Source organism: Neofelis nebulosa, chromosome 14, assembly GCF_028018385.1.
Source record: "Neofelis nebulosa isolate mNeoNeb1 chromosome 14, mNeoNeb1.pri, whole genome shotgun sequence".
NCBI lineage: Eukaryota > Metazoa > Chordata > Mammalia > Carnivora > Felidae > Neofelis > Neofelis nebulosa.
Genome location: NC_080795.1, coordinates 38,274,900 through 38,294,394, shown reverse-complemented (window position 1 = coordinate 38,294,394; position 19,495 = coordinate 38,274,900). Strand labels below are relative to the sequence as shown.

Here is a 19,495-nt window from a genome sequence, read left to right as displayed (position 1 = left end):
GCTGTTCTAGAGCTGCTGCGGAGGGAGGGGTTAACGGTAACAGGATAGAGAAAGGTTGCAGTATTGGAGGAAAGCTAAATTGTGCTAGAGTGAGTCCACTGCTACCCTCCTCTCCCCTCTGCCCACCCTGCACCCCTGACCCTCGCTCTGCCTCAGTCAGATTTAGATGCCTTCTTCTGTGCTCGAGAAGCCCCCGCGCACATCCTTCTCAGAGCGCTTACCGCACCAAGTTGTGCTTCAGTTTCACTGCCTTTTTCCATGTTAAGAACATGAGCTCTTTGACCTCTGGAACCTGTCTCATTCCCCATGGTGTCCCCGACGGGCACCTAGCACTGTGCCTGGTGCATAATGGATGCTTGTGACCCACTGAATGCTCACTAACTTCTGGGAACCCACTGTAGAGTGCCTGACTGGCTGCTACTTTTCTCCTGGGTATTGCTGAAGCCCTCTTGACTTTGTCTGGCATCACAACTTATAGCGGGGCTTCCTATCACACGTCCGCAGTCACAACACTAGGATTTCCCCGGAGGAGCAGTTCGACTTAGAAAATAAGCAAACTGATGTAGTAGGTGTGGGCATGCACATTTCTTATGATAAATTCACCCCAACTTCCTAGCTCCCTAAGCTTTTGATTCTTCTCCTGCACCATGCTAGGGATGTTATGACATCACAGTGCCATGAAAGGTAAGGCCAAGTCTCACCAACAGACAAGTAAACTGATAGAGAGCTACTTGCAGCCTTAAAACAAACATGGAACCCAGAACATCTGACGAGCACACCCGTATGATTAAATTCGGCTCAGCTCAGTGTTATATTCCATCCTCTTTGGTTTAACACCCTTAGGATTTCCCCCCACACATATTCTCCAAGTTTCTGGCAGTATATATTTTCAAAACCTTGCAAGTCTCTTGATGTATATAGGCTGCTTCTTCCTGAGTCACGCTTTCTACTTGTACCTCCTGGAACATGTTGAGATCTGAGCTTCGTTACGTGTCTTGAGACAACAACAGATGAGAATGCATCTTCAGGAGAATGACTGTCCACTTGTGAGACAACTACTTCAGGGGAGGTTGGGGCAGTGTTCCTGTCAAGGAAGGCTCATCTCTTCAGACTCGGAGGAAGAGTTGCTTTCCACTCACCAGGGAGGCTCACAGTAACTCAGGGATTCATATTCTCAGCTCTGTTTGGCGACAACCAGATGGCCCATTCCGTGTTTCCGAGGTCCACTCCTTTGCAGTCAATGCCCCGGCTTTCACGTGACAGCTTGGTAAGGCTGTGAATTCATGTGGTATTCTAATTTTGCAGTCTACACAATTAAATTTGTGTTTGATTTCCAGCAGTATAAGCCCTGTGACAATTAGAAACAGGTGATACTTTCAGGGCTACGATAGAAGTGCTCCGACCATGACTTGAGCTGAGAGTTTCAAGACCTGAGCTGCTCGTTTTCTTTCTGTAAAGGCTCCCAAGGTATTCAGGGGAATCCGTCCCACATCACAATCCATATAGGAGTTGTTACGGCCATGATGGTCAACTGAAGGAGCCACAAACATCACAGTCATCTTCAGGGGATAATCTGATTCATCAGGATGCCACTGCAAGCCACCAATTAGTATCATACCGCGTCCCCCTGGTAGAGGAGCTCAACACTGCTTTCGAGCCCAAGGCAGGACCAAACCATTTCTTCAATCCCATTTTTGAGGGTCAGTTTCCTGGGATTATTCTTGGCATGAATAGTTAGGAGCTGAAGAGAGACACCACAGAAGAGAATATAATTAGGTATGGATTTTTAATTGTTAATTAGGTATGAAGTTGTGAAAATACTATTCCGAGGTGTCAAGTGGGTATTGAACGCGGGAAATACCTACCACAGAGTCTAGGGCTGAGAGAACAGAGGGAAGGGATTGGCATTAGTAAGATGTAATAATTTAGAGGCGGGGTCCTGCAGAAATGAAACAGGACTTCTGAGAGACACGGGCCAGCTGGAGCTGATGCCTCTGAGCTCTGGAGAAAGACTTCATGCCCCCGAGGAAAGGGCTGCAAGTCCCTTCTTCCTCCAACCATCCAGGCTTCCTTTATCGCCTCCTGTTTACAGAATACAGCCTGCAGCCAGCTGGCAAAACCACGCTGTGGTTTGCAGAGTTCCAGCGCCAGCATGACAAAGCAGAGAAGGGGAGATTTGGAGCAAAGAGTCAGTAACCTAATAAGTAGCACATTTACCTTCCATTCTGACTTCAGCCGAATGGATCCATGGCTCTGCAAGAACCCAAGAGTCTCCCGGAATAGTTTTATTCCTTTGGTTTCACAGAGGGGAGGAACACAAGCTGGTCTTCCCTTTCTGGGTGCTGAACTGGACTGGAGAGATTTTACCCGAGAAGCAGAGATAACCAATACCAGCCAGGCTCACGCCCTCCCTGATGCATGTTCTCCCCAAAGATCCTAAGGAGGGGAAAAAACCAGCCAGGCTTGATCCTTTATATTTTTCTTGCTCATCCGGTGGGTTTACAGAATAATAATGGTTCCTTTGGAGTGTTTCAGGAGTGTTTCACATATGCCTTGTGATCCATATTCTTTGATATCGTCTCTCTTAAGAGTCTCAGTTTTTCTATGAAGTTTTTATTATCATGAATGGATTCTTTTTCATACTCTGTCCTATTTTTTTTATTTTCCCTGTCTTCCCTCTCCTTCTCTACTTCCTCTTTAGCTCAGATCTGATTCTTGTCTAGGTGTTTCTACGGAATCCTCAGTAGTTCTTACGTTTTCTGCCTGTATGAAATGATTGAGCGAAAGAGACAACTGTTATCTTGGAGAAACCTCTGGGAGAGAAGTCCGCTCCTGACTTTTCTGAAGGCTGTATAAAAATCTATTCAAAAGTTAGAATCTCTAGGCTGCAGTTTTCTCTCCCATGAGATGAAGAAATTAGACACTGTAATTCCTAATATTGCTTGATTTTCTAACATGGTACAACTCTGGAACTTTGAGAGAGTTTTCAGGATTGGGGACTACTGGTCTAACAAATACTGCTCACATGGAAGGGAAAAAAAAAGATTTTTCACTTAGGCAAACCCCATAGAGAAACTGACCGTTGTTTAAGTAGCAAGACTCTTCTGGGTGCCTGGGTGGCTTAGTTGGTTGAGTGTCTGACTTTGGCTTAGGTCATGATCTCCCGGTTCGTGGGTTTGAGCCCCACATCGGACTCTGTGCTGACAGCTCAAAGCCTGGAGGCTGCTTCGAATTCTGTCTCCCTCTCTCTCTCTCTGCTCTTCCCCTGCCTGTGTTCTCTCTCTCTCTCTCTCTTAAAAATAAATAAAAGCAGAAAAGTAACAAGACTCTTCCACAATAAAGACTTTTTGTGACTCTCAATATCTAATGATCCTGAGTTCTGAGATTACAGTGGACTTTTTATCCAGGGCAGAAATTTGAAATAGGTATGATAGTTGTCATCTGTTGACTTTTAAAGTGAAAAGAGGACAAACAATCTACATTGCCAATTACTGCGGGTTTACTAACTGTGGAATTTATCTATGGAGTTAAAAGTCCCTTGGGGCGCCTGGGTGGCTCAGTCGGTTAAGTGTCCAACTTTGGCTCAGGTCATGATCTCACGGTTTGTGAGTTCGAGCCCCGCATCAGGCTCTGTGCTGACAGTTCAGAGCCTGGAGCCTGCTTCTGATTCTGTGTCTCCCTCTCTCTGTGCCCCTCCCCGACTCATGCTCTGTCTCTCTCTGTCTCGGAAATAAGTAAACATTAAAAAAAATTTTTAAAAAGTCCCTTACAAAAGGAGATGGAGTTGGAGGTGAAGGTTTTCTTGGGGCCAAAGTACAAGACATATCTCTATGTCAGCTTAGGGCTGAGGTCATGGACAGAAGATTGAGACAATAAGCCTGGAAGCACTGTTTTGTGGAACAATTAGGCTGCAGCATCTGTCGTTCTATTTGATCTCTTGGATTGATTCCATCTAGCCGGTGGGCCAGGCCAATGTCCCCTGACTACCTCACCTCTGTCAGTATATGATTTGGAGGGCATTCTGTGTAGAAGAGACCTTTTTTTTAGTGAAGCTTATTCATGTGTTAGCACCCCAGGTCCTCTTCAAGGAGAGCAGCAGTAATATACTTAGTGTTGTTTTTCCAAGAGAAATAGATGTATCTCATAAATTTCAGTGATTCACTCGTCCATCCATCCATCCATCCATCCGTCCGCACAGTGCATATTCAGTGAGCTTCTATCCTAGACCAGGCACTGTGCAGGTGCTGGTGAATCAGTCCCGGACAAGCCAGATATGCCTCTGTCCTCATGGAGCTTACAGCCTCTCCCATCTTAAATTTCTGATCCTCGCTTGTTCTTCTTTTCCCCTCCTTCTACTTTTCAAGCCTCCAAAAGATTCAAGCATATTTTTGTCATAATTGGAAGCTTTCTTTTTTCAACAGGTTAAAAATTACATAGTACAAATCTTAGTGAAAACATTCACAGGGGTTTGTTGACCGTGATGTACTTTAAATGCTTTTTTAAGGTCCCCTATTGGGATTTTTAGATTCCTTTGAGCGAAGCCTTTGCCCTATTGGAGTAGATGGGCTTTGCTGGCCTTTTATGTACGCTGCAGTGTGCAGCCGCCTCCCTCACCCTCAGTACACTTGTTTCCTCTGTGAAATTTTCTTGTCTTTGAATTTCTTTTCTGTCATACTGCATAAGATGGAGACCGGGAATCATGGGAGAACTGCTTCATGTGACTTTATAACTCAAGAAAAAGGCAAGAGAGGAAATTGCTTTTACTTTTTTTTTTTTTTTCAACGTTTTTTATTTATTTTTGGGACAGAGAGAGACAGAGCATGAACGGGGGAGGGGCAGAGAGAGAGGGAGACACAGAATCGGAAACAGGCTCCAGGCTCCGAGCCATCAGCCCAGAGCCTGACGCGGGGCTCGAACTCACGTACCGCGAGATCATGACCTGGCTGAAGTCGGACGCTTAACCGACTGCGCCACCCAGGCGCCCCCAAGAGGAAATTGCTTTTAATAATAATGCTAATAATTATGAAAAACAATATTTATTATTAAGCACCAGGCAGTTTGTCTAGCATTTCTAGTGAGGTATGTATTCATTTTCCCAGAACAATATCTTCTTTATTGAAAGCTGATAAAAGAATCTGCAAATTGCAAGGGCTCCGACGTGTATATTTGACTCATTGTTCCTTTAACCCATTTTTTTTCTTGATTAATACCTTACAAGTCACTCTGGACCAACCTCAAATTCTTTCAAAGATTTAAAGCTATTTTTATAATGTAAGACATCTATAGCTTCTTTTCAAGTTCAGTATTTGGCGGTGTTCTGGCATAAGCCTCCCAGAAACGTATTGTCATTTCAAAGTGGCCCTTTTCAGAGCCTTGACTGCTGCAGAAATTCAGCTTATTATGAATCCTTTAAATGAATAACACTTATTGCTAGTCATTTGCTAGTTAAAAAAGATCTATATGATAAACCTCAAGGATGCCAGGTGGTGATAATGTGGATTTTAAACATACCATAGTGTGCTATGCTTTAAAAATACCACAGAGTTCAGAATCTAATTCAGTGGATAGAAATCTCTACTTCAAAAATGGCTCTTTTCATGATTAGCTTTTGCGATTGTATTTTATAGTATCACAGAAGCCTCTCGAAATACCAGTTCTCTTTAGTGGGGCTTCAAACATGAATCGTGTGTTGAGGTGTAGGCCTTTCTAGATGTCCTAAGATACTACTTTTCCTTAAAAGGGCCTCCTATGCCTATAATTGAGGCAGCTACAGAGTGGGGTTAGGCAGTCCCTTTAGAAATCTCATTCCAGAGTAGTATATCTAGATTCTTTTTCTTAAATTTCTATAACAAATATATACTTCTGGTAGATGAGCATAGTTCTGAAATTGGGCCGCTACCCTTTACCCAATCAGGCAAACTTAGGACTCTTAAACTGTGTGTGTGTGTGTGTGTGTGTGTGTGTGTGTGTGTGTGTGTGTGGTATGTGTGTGCACGTATTCTGGGAATTTTCAAACACACACAAAAGTAGATAGAACAAAATGACCTTCTATGTTACTATATTTTTACTCATTATCAACATTTTGCTAATCTTGTTTCATCTATTAACCCATTTTTTTCTTAGGGCATTTAAACTAAGTTCCGGATGTATTTTTTACCCATAAATACTTAAGCGCATTTCCTAGATTTTTTTTATTTAAAACAATTTTTTTTAATGTTTATTTTTGAGAGAGAGGCAGAGCGTGAGCAGATGAGAGGCAGAGAGAGAGGGAGGCACAGAATCTGAAACAGGCTCTGGGCTCTGGACTGTTAGCACAGAGCCTGACGCAGGGCTTGAACCCATGAACCAACTGTGAGATCATGACCTGAGCCGAAGTTGGACACAACTAACTGAGCCACCCAGGCGCCCCGTTTTTAACGTTAAAAATTTGAGATAAAAAAATGTTAAGTGTATTTTTATTTTTGTTTTGTGTCTGAAATTAGCATTGTTCCATTCCAGCTGGCTTTGTTCCATGTTGATAAGTTCAGTTTTCCTAGGTTCACTTTTGTGTCTCCTTAAACTGCCACCAAAACTATTTTGTTCTTGTCACGGCGAGCAGTTGTATAGTGGTCCCTTTATAAACACTGAATGGCAACTGCATAGTTTATGTGTATGCATAAGTGATTTTAAAACCTTTCTCTCACTGACTATTTCTCTTTCTTGGTAATCAGATCATTAGTTGTAAGATTCTTACTTTAGGCATGAATCATCCCTTTCCTATTACAAGCTCTGTGACTTATGAGGGAACAGAGTGGGTATGTTGAGTATAGGTTAGTAAAAGAAAACTGGATCGTTTGGATAGACCGAGGCAAGCATGATTTGGATTTTATTGGAGTTAAGAATTCTTCCACTTCACAATGTAGGCCCATGTGTGTTTGCGCTCAGAAGCCAGGATAAGGTGGCTAGCTTTATAAACATAAATACAAGAGTAAGGACATTTTTGATAGTTTCTGCTTTACTTCTATTGCTTATATGCTCAAACCCTTCATAATACCGTTGGCCCTGATTCAGTGACTGATGCTCTTTCCAGCGGAACTCCCCCCTCCATATACAGCCATCGCCAGTCCTGATGCCACTGGTATTCCAGTAATTAACTGCCGCGTGTGCCAGTCTCTCATCAACTTGGATGGCAAGCTTCACCAGCATGTGGTTAAGTGCACGGTTTGCAATGAAGCTACGGTAAGTGGGGGTTTCCATTAATAAAGCATAAAGTATTGTCTGACATCTTCTCTCTAAAGGAAGTACTCCACTAATGTTACTTAAAGGTAGACATGCACTGGATAGAGATACAACCATATTTTCTCATCCTTTCTTCTCTCTACTCCTCTTCTATCATACAAGGATGTGCCCAGGTATTTAAGGTTAATTCCATTATGAACATTTCATGGTGAATTTAAGCATAATGCCATCTGGCTCTTTACTTTCTAACATGAGACTGACCCTCTACAGATGTTTACAATTATCCTCAGTGTCTATCCACGTCACAACTAAATCCATTTTGATTTTCACAAAAATGAGGATATATATATATATATATATATATATACACATACACACACCAAGGTTCACTTCACATGTGGACTTTGTACTTACTATGTGGAAGATTATTTAAATTTGCTCTATGTCTATAGGATGTTTGTATGGTTTTTCTGGGTTTAAGATTATGCATGTAGTATCGATACCTGTGCCAAAGTGTTTATAAATAGCTTGATATTTTATTCTACTTGCTTGATAGTAATTTAGTGAAACGTTCAAAAAACTTGAAGGGTGTATTGTTTTTTTTTTTTTAAACGAAACTTGAGAAAAGCAACTAAATTTTAAGTACAATTTTGAAACTTTCAAGTAATGAACTGACAAAGTATATACTGGTTAAATAGATTCCTACTTTCATGGGTAGGCTTTATTTTTAAAATTTCAATCTTTGTTGGGATGAGCACTGGGTATTGTATGGAATCCAATTTGACAATAAGTTATACTAAAAAATAAAATTTCAATCTCTCTCAAAGTTTGCAATTAAATGTTAATTTAATTGTTGGTACTTGCATATTTTTCCTTTTTAGAAAAGTCTGAAAAAAAGTCAGCCAGAGATTACCATGTCTCTGTAAAGCATAAAACACGCACACTGGGCATTATTATGTGTTTTATAGAAAAGTCATAAAATAAAACCTTAAGGCTTGAAGCAATATGTTTCATTGTAAATACATATTTTTATAAGGGACATCATTTGGAGATAAACTTTATTGTGTAAATAGAGGTGATACCTACAAAACCAGCTATTTCCTTTTTAAGTTGAACACCCACTAGCAAACTTAGCATCAACCTCATTCGTGCTGCTTTTAGAGTTAGCAACCAAATTAAGAGTTGTTAGACATAGATGGCAATTAAAAAAAATACCAGTACCTTAAAGCTTTCTTTGGATTCGATGTTCCTATTGATTTTTTTCTCCTATTCCACCACTGACACAAACTTTTGTTCTTTAATGAGTAGAAAAAAAGTTTTAGAGCTTTATATTTACCCTTGGAAGTAAACAGAGCAGACTATGGGTTTCATCAACAGCCTCAGTCTGGCTACTTAGAAGTGAGGAGTTCATGATACCAGAACAGTAGGATTTGGGTACAAATAAACTACTTCTGGACATAAGGAAAATCGTGCTGACATTTTTGTATCATTATTGCTCCTGTTAAGTAATGTAAATAATTGTCAGTATCCTAGAGAAAATGAGTAGTATCTAATTAGATTGCCTTGTGTGGAGTCAGTCATACTACAGGGGAGGAAAAGGAGGGGAAAATGTGTGTGAGGAGTGCTTTAAGAGATGACTTCCCAATGTTGGCAATGTAACTTGATCTTAAATTTATGAATGAAGAGGTATTAGGCAGCCAGCAGCTTCTCTGGAGAAATTCTAGGTTAAAAAGAACAGACAAACGGACCAGAGTCCAACAGAGCCACTCCTTCTATTCACTGTCACTATCCCCTGCTCAGTTTCACTGGGGTTCATTCTCCTCATGTCATCTAAAACAGGGTATCAGTGTGTCTGTTCTCCTGGGCAGCCACCTCTGATAGGAACCTGATATTCCTGAGGAGATTCAAAAAATGAAACAACAAAACAAAAAACAAAACCAGGCTAACACAAGTCCTTCTTTCGGTAGCTAGAATTGGGAAAGGAAGTAGAAAGTGGGAGGAGAGAAAATATGGACAAATTTTAACAAGACTTAGAGAATACAGAATTTAAAGCTAAGGTAGAAGCAATTTCTAGGGCAAGGTAATGGAAAAGTTGAGAAGTCCTGGAGGAAGAGCGGAACTAATTGGCTGAGTGATTGATTAAGGAGTCTGAGATCTGGAGGCTGACAGACTAGAGGGACTGGGGTTTGAATCCTAGCTCTGCCACTTGAGAGCTATCTATCCTTGGGATTTATCTTTTCCACACTGTGGTTTCCTCATGTAGAGTGGTAAAATAATAATACCTACCTAATAGGGTTGCTCTTGGGATTATAGGGGCAAAGTGCCCAGCACTGCATCTGGCACATACAAGTTCATTTTGCTAAGTAAGAATTCTAAAACTTATGCATCAGGACAGTGTCACCCCCGTTTCCCAGCAGATCAGACATGACAAGCCATGAGCTGGCACTAAGGACTAGTGCTTAAAATTGTCTAATTCAGTTGCCTTGTTTTGTAAACAAGGGAACTGGGGTCTACAGGTAAGGTGGGAATAAAATATAAAAAAAGCTGGTAGGGGCCTTTGGGTGGCTCAGTCAGTTAAGTGGCCAACTTCAGCTCAGGTCATGATCTTACGGACCTTGAGTTCGAGCCCCACATTGGGTTCTGTGCTGTCGTGACAGCTCAGAGCCTGGAACCTGCTTCAGATCTCCCTCTCTCTGTATCTCCCCCTCTCTCTGCTCTTCCTTTGTTCATGCTCTATCTCTCTCTCTCAAAAAATAAACATTAAAAAAATTTTAAGAAAAACTTGTCATTTGCCAAGTACACGTTTATTTAATGGTAGAATTTGGATGTATAGATAAATTAACCCAAGTTCTGGTTTTCTTGATATTTAAATTTTTTTAATGTTTATTTATTATTGAGAAACAGAGAGAGACAGAACATGAGCATGGGGAGGGACAGAGACAAGGGGAGACACAGAATCGGAAGCAGGCTCCAGGTTCTGAGTTGTCAGCGCAGACAGAGCCTGACATGGGGCTCGAACTCACAAACCATGAGATTATGACCTGAGCTGAATTTGGATGCTTAACTGACTGAACCACCCAGGCACCCCTGGTTTTCTTGATATTTTAGATTGAATAGTAACACATTCTGGATGTTTATAACTTTGGGATATTCAGATTTTCAGATTTTATCTGTAATATAGCTTAATAAATTATTGATGACTTATTGTTAATTTTTATATATTTCTAACAAGGTTGTTTCCTTAAATTTTTAAATCTTTTTTTGAAATATGTCACAGATTTGAAATTATGTTACAAAAATAATAGTACATATTATGTACAGAGAATTCCCACACATTCTGTACCCACATTCCCCAAATGTGTTAATATTTTGTCACATTCACTTTCTCTCTTTAAATAAATAATCTTTTCTTTCTTTCTTTCTTTCTTTCTTTCTTTCTTTCTTTCTTTCTTTCTTTCTAAGAACCTTTTAAGGTAATTGCAGACATGGGGCTTTCTATCCCTAAACATTAAAAAAAAATTTTTAATGTTTATTTATTTTTGAGAGAGAGAGAGAGACACAGAGCGTGAACAGGAGAGGAGCAGAGAGATAGGGAGACACAAAATCAGAAGCAGGCTCCAGGCTCCGAGCTGTCAGCACAGAGCCTGACGCGGGGCTTGAACTTACAAACTGCAAGATCATGACCTGAGCTGAAGTTGGATGCTTAGCTGACTGAGCCACCCAGAGGCCCCTCTACTCCTAAATATTTTAGTGTGAATTTCCTTAAAAAAAAAAAAAAAAAAAAAAAGGACAGTCACTTATACGATCATAGTACAGTTATCAAATGCAGGAAATTAACATTAACACAAGGCTGTTATCTGATCTTTTGACTTAACTCATATTTGCTCAATGGTTCCATTAGAAAACACAAACAAACAAACAAACAAACAAACAACATGGTCCAGGAGTGAATCCAGAATTGCATGTCATATTTGATGTCATGTCTCTTTAATTTCCCTTAATCTGAAATGTAGTCTTTCTTTGTCTTGTACTGCCTTGATATTTTCAAAAAGTACAGGCAAGATGTTTTGTAGAATGTTCCTCAGTTTGGGTTTGTCTGGTATTCCCTCATGACTGGATTCAGGTTGTACATTTTTGGCAGGCATGCCCAGGAGAGTGATGTTCTAGTCCTTCCATTGCTTCATAGGTTATTTACTTTAACAGGCCTGAGTCCTAGTGTTGAAAGGATTGTTTTCTTTGGTGTTTATTCTTGCTTTTACATTTACTGTAAAGTTCAAAAGACGTTAGCATTAAGAGTTATTGCAGGTTGTTTGTTTTTAAGTTAAAAGATGTAATAAAATGATCACTTCTTATATTCCAGGCAGTCAAGTTCAAATTTATCATACACTCCTCTTTGCCCACTATTCTTAATGAGCTCACTCTTCCCAGACAGGTGCAAGAAACTAGTGAATGTTTGTACCTGGTGGGACAGATAGATGACTTTGTCTTGTCCTAAAACTTTAAAGGGAAAACAATTTTTGTTGTGCGCTTAAATTTTCTTCTCATGTTGAAAGGGCAGTGCAAGTGAACTTTGAAATACGCCCTTCACAATTAAATTTCTGCAGCCCCCAGACTTCATAGAGTGCTTGCCAACATCTGAGCTATTTAAAACCACTTATGATGCACTTTTCCTTAACCTGTACTTTGATAGCACTATGGGGAGCCTACATTTTTAAGGAATCATTTCCTTTTTATACATAAACAAGCTTTGGCAATCTGTCCTTTGGTTAATTTGCTGTGTTTGCATTTTCTTCCCTTATCTAGCCAATCAAAAACCCCCCAACAGGGAAGAAATATGTTAGATGCCCTTGTAATTGTCTCCTCATTTGTAAGGACACATCTCGGCGAATAGGATGTCCGAGACCTAACTGGTAAGAGATAAACATTCATTCATTCATTCATTCGTTCATTCAACTAGTATTTATTAAAGGCTTATTATGTGCCAGGCTTTGTTCTAGAGTCTTTGTCCTCAAAGTAATTACAGGAGTTAGATTATTATTTTCCCTTTGTTAAAGGAATGATATGATTAGTTTGAAATTAATGGTCACAAGTATTTATAAGATATAATATTCTTGAATGAGCAATGAAAGATTTCTTGATATTATGTCAGTACTTAATGCAGTGTAATAAATTAGTGACTCATGAAACTTATTTAAAAGTAACCACTTATCCTCAGTGTTGTGTATATAGTGAAGTTATTAGGAACACTTGTAATAAGGATATTTATGAGATCTCTAGTTGCAACCTGTATTCACACTGGTATTATATGAGTGAATGGAATAAACCCCTTCTGTAATGCATGCAGTCAAATGTTTAAATAGTTGTAATAAAGGTGTTTCTAAGAACACTATTTGTAAGCCATTTCAGACCCCTGTTACATCAGTGAAGGGAGGTGTCACCCAACTGTAATGTATATATGAGTGATTAAGATCAACTCAAATAAAGATGTTCCAAAGGGAAAAAAATAAATAAAAGTAACTGCCTAGTTTACCTTTGATGAAATTCATCTTAATCTGGAAGTGTTTTAGTCATCATTGTGTACCTTACCATGTACTATACTGGTCTTTGCTGAACATACTCTAGGCAGTAAATTCTGGAGCTATTTGCCCATATCAAATGCCATTATAGATGTGCCCAGATCGGAGTCTATCAAGACTTTACCTGTGTTTTTTCTGTGATTTCTGGCTCTTTGACCTTTCTATGAATCATTTGCAACCCCATCTGATGGCAGGCGAGGGAAGAGAAAGAAGCCTTCTCATCTTCCTTTTTGTCCAACTGTGATTAAATAGACATCAAGGAATACCAACCTACTCAGAGAAATTTGGTTGTGACTCAGCACTTTGGTACCTTCATGGCACGCAACGTATTTATTGATGTGGAGTATTTTAACTTTTGTAGTTTTCTACAAAACTCAACTTGTGTTCCTAGATAGTGAATGATAAAAACTATTTTCTGATTTGGACTTACAAGAACTTGAAAAAGGCAGTGAAATCGTTCCCAAGGTCATTGATTAGGAACCAACACTATAATGTATGGTTTCCATCAAAAATATTAAAAACTCTCTTTTTTTTTTTTTTTTTTGCTTTTGAAGTGTTGCTTATTGTTACTTTCTGTGAATTTAGCTTCGAAACCTGACATTTATTTATTTTCAATGCTATATTCCATGTTTTTGGTCATATATTACAGGTTTTGCCCTCAGTCCATTTGTGGGATAATGACGTTTCATTTCTCTCTCCACAGTAGACGCATAATTAACCTTGGACCAGTAATGCTTATTTCTGAAGAACAACCAGCTCAACCTGCATTGCCAGTCCAACCAGAAGGTACAAGGGTCGTGTGTGGGCATTGTGGAAACACATTCCTGGTAAGTAACCGGACATTTGTCACAGTGACATCAATCTGTACATGTAGGTCATGATCACATAGATTTGACCACCGCTCATGGTCTTGTGGTTTTATCCAAGTGCACTTAATCAGAAGTTTTGTGGTTTCTAGATTCAAGAAAAATTCTTATTATAATTTGTCAAAATTTTTTCTGCTTTTAAAAATTAAACTTGGAGTAAAGGGAGTTAACTCTGGTGTCCATAATTAGATAAACTACTGGGGAAAAAATAAGAAGTTATAAGTAGTTATAGGAATTCTTGTTCAACTAACTTTTAACTCGAACCCTAAGTTTGATTTTTTAATACATTTTTTTCAATGTTTATTTACTTTTGAGAGAGAGAGAGAGACTGAGTGGGGGAAGGGCAGAGAGAGAGGGAGACACAGAACCTGAAGCAGGTTCCAGGCTCCGAGCTGTCGGCACAGAACTTGACACAGGACTTGAACCCACAAACTGTGAGATCATGACCTAAGCCGAAGTCAGACGCTTAACCGACTGGGCCACCCAGGCACCCCTAAGTTTGATTTTTAAGAGTTAAGTTCATAATGCCTTGCCCTGTCAGGAAGGTTTTCTTTTGTTATTCAGCCCTCATAGGAGACAAAAAAATTTTCCTTAGAACCTAAGTATTAATGAAAACTTCCAGAGTGTAAGCCTGGGCAGGGCTGAGGTCACAGTGGTCTTCCACTGCAGGATAATCTAAGGGACGAACAGGTTTAGGCAAGTGTAGATGATTTGCATTTTTTTCCTTCTAATTTTTATTTTTAGTAGAGTAATTCATGTGCATAATTTCAATGTTAAATAGGATTGTAAAGCTTATAAGGAAAATAGTGATCATCCCCAAATACCATCCTCCAAATACTTCCAGCATTTCCAGCTGCTGTGCTGGTATTATGTACATGTGTTTAAATTGTTTGTTTACCCTTTTTTCTTTTTGATTTTAGATATTACCTATTACCCTGTACAATGCAGGTTGAGGATTTAGCACTCATAACATCCCTTCCCCCACTCATAGTCCTTTTCTCGATTCCGTGCTCCAGGTAGAGTTTTAATATTTTTTTCAATTAATGCTTAATGTTTATATTTTTTATGATTAGGTAAATTATGTTCACAGCTTAGCCAAGTAATATATTATATTTTGGCACTGTATGACTTTTCAGATTTTTTTTGGATTTGTTAATAATTGTATATCCTCCTTTTGGGGCACCTGGCTGGCTCATTTGGTAGAGCATCTGACTCTTGATCTCAGAGTCATGAGTTTGAGCCCCACATTGGGTATAGAGATTACTTAAAAAAAAAAGAATAATTGTCTCTCCTCCTTTTGAATTTAATTTTCTATTACAAATCATTACTTATTCCCATATTTTATAGAACTATAAAATTCCTATCAATATAGTCAGACACATCAGGGAATCTATTATTGAGGCTTCTTGCTACACAGCTGCCATTGTGGGACTTCCCTTCATCATTATCCTAGGAATTCCTTTTTTCTTTTCCTGTATTGGATCTCATGCCTTCCTTACAGCTCTTGGTTTACTCCTTCATTTTGGTGAACTACATCCCCTCTTAGCCTTCGGAGAAAATATGCAAGGAAATAAATTTGAGACCTTCTACTTCTTAAACAGTTTTTAATCTAATCTCACATGTACTTTATAGTTTGTCCAGATGTAGAATTGTAGGTTGCTAATTGTTTCCTCTCAAAGATTTAAAAGGCTTTGCTCCACTATTAATGAAAAGTTCAACTACTGCCCTAATTCCATGTCCTTTCTATTTTTTCTCTTTATTTGCCTCTTTCTTCTTTCATTTTCTCCAGTGCTCTGAAATTGCATTGGAATATGTCTTAGGATGGAAAAAGAAGATGTGATACAGATACATACATACATACATACACACTGGAATATTACTCAGCCTTTAGAAAGGATGAGATCTTACCATTTGTGACAACATGAATGGACCTAGAGGGTATTATGCTAAGGGAAATAAGTCAGACTTAGAAAGACAAATACCATATAATTCCACTTATATGTGGAATCTAATGAACAAACAAAAAGTGGAGATCCATAAATGTAAATATAGAGAACATACGATGGTTGCCAGTGTAAGGGAGTGAGTGTTTGAAGGATAGTGGGAGGTACAGGCTTCCAGTTACAGAATGAGTAAGTCATGGAATAAAAGGACCAGCATAGGGAACGCAGCCAATGATATTGTAATAGTGTTGTATGATGACAGATGGTAGTTACACCTGTGGTGAGCATACCATAATACAAAGACTAGTTGAATCACTGTGTTGTTCACTCGAGAGACGTAACACTGTGTGTCAACTATACTCGAGTTAAAAAACATTTATAAAAAGAATGTGTCTGAGGGAGGATATGTTTGAATTCATTGTCTGGGTACTCAGTGGGCCCTCTTATGGTCTAGACTATTTTCTTTTCTTTGTTCCCTCTTTCTAGAACCCTTTAGATCACCTGAATTATTGACTCTTTTTTCTTTTTCTTACATTTTCTTTGAAGGTTTGGCTTTTTCTTTTACTTACTGGGACACTTTCCTGATTATATCTTCCAAACTTAATTCAAAATTTTAATTTCAGATTTTCTAACTTAATTTTTAATCTCAAAGACTTTTCCTGTGTTCTCTGGTTAGTTTTTCCTTTTTCTAAAGAACATTCTCTTCTCTATGACATCTTTCTGAAACTATTAGTTCTATTTTTTTGTGAAGTATTTTTCTTCTTTATGCCTTGTCTCTGTTTTCTCCCCACCTTTCCTTTTTTTGTGGTAGAGATTTTACAGAAAAGTTCATTTATATTTAAAGGTCAGTCACTGATTGGAACTTCTATTCATGCAGCAGGAGTTAAGATCTTTCTCCTTTCCTTCCTTCCTTCCCTCCTTCTTTCCTTCCTTCCCTCCTTCCCTCCTTCCTCCTTCTTCTGCATCTTCCTCTTCTTTTACTTCTCCCTCTCCCATTTTTTTGAACAACCGTCAACTCTTAATATCAAGAAGTCTTCTTGGAAGGCAAGTTTCTCTGGGGAAAAATCCTGCAGTTTCTTGTGAGTGATATGCCTGGGAGGCAGCATTTAGGAGTTAAAGGTAATGAGATGAAGGTCTCATCCTCTGTTCAAACCGTAGACTTTAACTTGATTCCTTTCTTTTATTCTTGCCTTCTGCTATGGCGGGTGTTTCTAAGTTCACAAGCTCTCTTGTCCAGTTTCTTTTCAGAATAAATCACTCTTTTCTTGCATGTACCGGGAAGAGAGGGGTTTCCAGTTTTGCGGAGGGTAGGGAAGCATTTACAGGGGATACTGCTAGGAGCCCCACCTCGGAAAACACGTGGTAGCCCCAATACCTGAAACAGCTTGCTTTCCTTTGGCATATCTCTCTGCAGACAGGCAAGTTTCAGCCCCCTTTCACTAAGCCAGCTCCAGGCTCCGTGAGCATTCCGTTGTTCAGAGATTTGGGGCCATCTCTCCTCGTTACCCTTATGGTATTAACTTTTTAAAATTCATTTACCCCTATTTCAGTCAAGTTTAGGAAAAGAAATGGAAATGCATGCATCTATCTGATTTAATTCATTTAATCAGAATTGCTAGGATACTTCTGATCTTGTAAGGAGAAGGTAAATCTTCTTCCTTATATTTTATTCATTAAATCGGTGACTAAGTTGCTTAATTAGAAGATATAGCTGGTGGGAGTAGTTAAAAAATTTCTTTTTGAAAATTACTACATAGGATAATACACTCTGTAGGTATTGATAGATATCGAGTGATTTGACTAAGTTAAATACATATTAAATATATTTATTATTTTCTTTCTTACATGTGAACAAATTATATTTTGAAATACCATTTAAAGATCTTCAAAACAGATTTATTTTCAACTTGTTCAGTCAATTCTCCTCCATAATTAGCTTACATTTGCATTTGCTCAGCTAAATTTTATTTTCTAAATCCTTGCCATGGATAATCTTTAGAGCCACATTGTAAGTGAGCTGATTTCATTTGTTCAAATATAATTACTGAGGGCGCGCCAGGCACTGGACTGCATAATGAAGGAACAGGAAGACACATTCCTTGCCCTCATGCAGTTTTATAATCTAATTGGAGAAGAAAGACAATTAAAACAAGAATTATATGAAATATGTTTAGGGTGTTTAGGCTAGAGTAGGAAATAACGGAGGGTTCTTAGCGCACCCACAGAAGTACCCAGCCTAGAGGGAGCGAGTGACATTATGCTCAGAGTAATGAAAGCTTCAGTAGAGCTTTATAATTAATTCTGTATGTAGGGATGCTATGTATAAAATGGAACATGGATTGCATGGAGGGAAAAGCTGAAGAGGGGCAAGACTAGATGTTTGACTTTTATTATTCAAAAAAAGTGATGATGAGGTTGGGGAATAGCGTAGATTTTGAGAGAGAATTGACGTGCTGATAATAGAGTAGATAAGGGAATGAGGAAAAAAGGAAATCAAAGACAACTCTTAGAAAGGTCATATTTAATTTTTTGAAATCACCTGGTATGAATCCGAGAGAGTGATCCAAATTGAGAGGTTAAAATACATGTATATGACATGATTTTTAATACTTTAAAAAGTACTTTATGCATTTAGATATTTTCACACTAGAAGAAAACTACTAAAGTAATGAACAATTCAGAGACAAACTTCTAAAACTAACTCTTTTTAATATTTAGTGTAGGCAAGTGAATCATATTAGCATATTAACACAGTGAATATGATTAAAAACCTTAATTCTTTAGCAGGAAAGGGTGTTTTGGATTAATATGTGATATTTAAAGATGATTTAAAAATTCCTAGAAAACAATTTTTTGGTAGAGTACACAGTACATACCTAATGGGGTGGCTCTTACTTTTGAGAGTTTCAGATTAATGAGAGCTACTCAGTGTTGTAAAAAATAAATAAACTGCTTACGGCGCCTGGGTGGCTCAGTTGGTTGGGCGTCCGACTTCAGCTTGGGTCATGGTCTCACGGTTCATGGGTTCGAGCCCTGCCTCAGGCTCCATGCTGACAGCTCAGAGCCTGGAGCCTGCTTCGGATTCTGTGTCTCTCTCTCTCTCTCTGTCCTTCCCCTGTTCGCGGGCTCTGTCTCTCTCTCAAAAATAAATAAACATTAAAAAAATGTTTTAAATAAATAAACTGCAAATACCTTAATTCTGACTCAAGAACTTTGCCTTATCCTTATTATTCTGACCACAAATAGTCTTATGTCCTTTGTCATATGTCCTTTGTCCTTCAAGCTTTTAACTATTAGGATTCATTTACTTTTTCTCTACTTTGTTTCAGCTTGGCTTACAAGGCTTAGAAACAATTGAGATAAGTTACAAAGTTCAATAGCATTGAAAAGGAAATATGAAAATTTCGGGACAATGAAAACAAAGGGAAGAAAAAATATGATAAATCATACATAAGGATATAAATATGTACAATATTTACTCCTGTACAGTTGTTAAAATTGGTCTGAGTTTTCGCTTTGAGACCTCTAGAGTCAATGAAGAGAGGAAAACATACTCTAAGATATTCATGATTTTTTTAAAAAAGATCACATAGGAGAAGGTTTATTGGAATACTGTGACCTGAAAGAGAATTATTTCCATGGATTAAGCTAAAAGAACAATATAATGGACTATGTCCTCAACAACCTTCTGTTTATCATAACATCTTTTAATATGTCAGTGTTACAATGCTAAAGTTAAATTTACTATGAATCCACAGTATTCCCACTATTTATTTCACAGCCTGGCTGGAACCATGGACGATGTTTAGAAAAGCTAGATTTGTATTTTCCAAAGTGTATTCAATAGAACATTCATTTTGCAGGATAATAATAGGTGTTATGTGAATAAAGA

At 38.6% G+C, this 19,495-nt stretch overlaps 1 protein-coding gene and 1 long non-coding RNA gene across 6 annotated transcripts in view; one reads left to right on the top strand and one right to left on the bottom strand.

Annotated features, from left to right (window-relative positions):
* Nucleotides 1-19,495, top strand: part of PIP4P2 (phosphatidylinositol-4,5-bisphosphate 4-phosphatase 2) — an 86,394-nt gene that overhangs the window by 45,988 nt on the left and 20,911 nt on the right. For all 5 annotated transcript variants that reach the window (XM_058698519.1, XM_058698518.1, XM_058698517.1 and 2 more), the window contains 3 exons: nucleotides 7,070-7,218; nucleotides 12,022-12,128; nucleotides 13,498-13,621. In XM_058698519.1, the coding sequence (XP_058554502.1) occupies nucleotides 7,070-7,218; nucleotides 12,022-12,128; nucleotides 13,498-13,621 (380 nt within the window). The remainder of the gene's footprint in view (nucleotides 1-7,069; nucleotides 7,219-12,021; nucleotides 12,129-13,497; nucleotides 13,622-19,495) is intronic.
* On the bottom strand, nucleotides 788-3,404 carry LOC131494283 (uncharacterized). Its single transcript, XR_009253290.1, has 2 exons — nucleotides 2,218-3,404; nucleotides 788-1,741 (listed from the first exon to the last, which is right to left on the bottom strand). It is a non-coding gene; the product is annotated as an uncharacterized LOC131494283 (long non-coding RNA).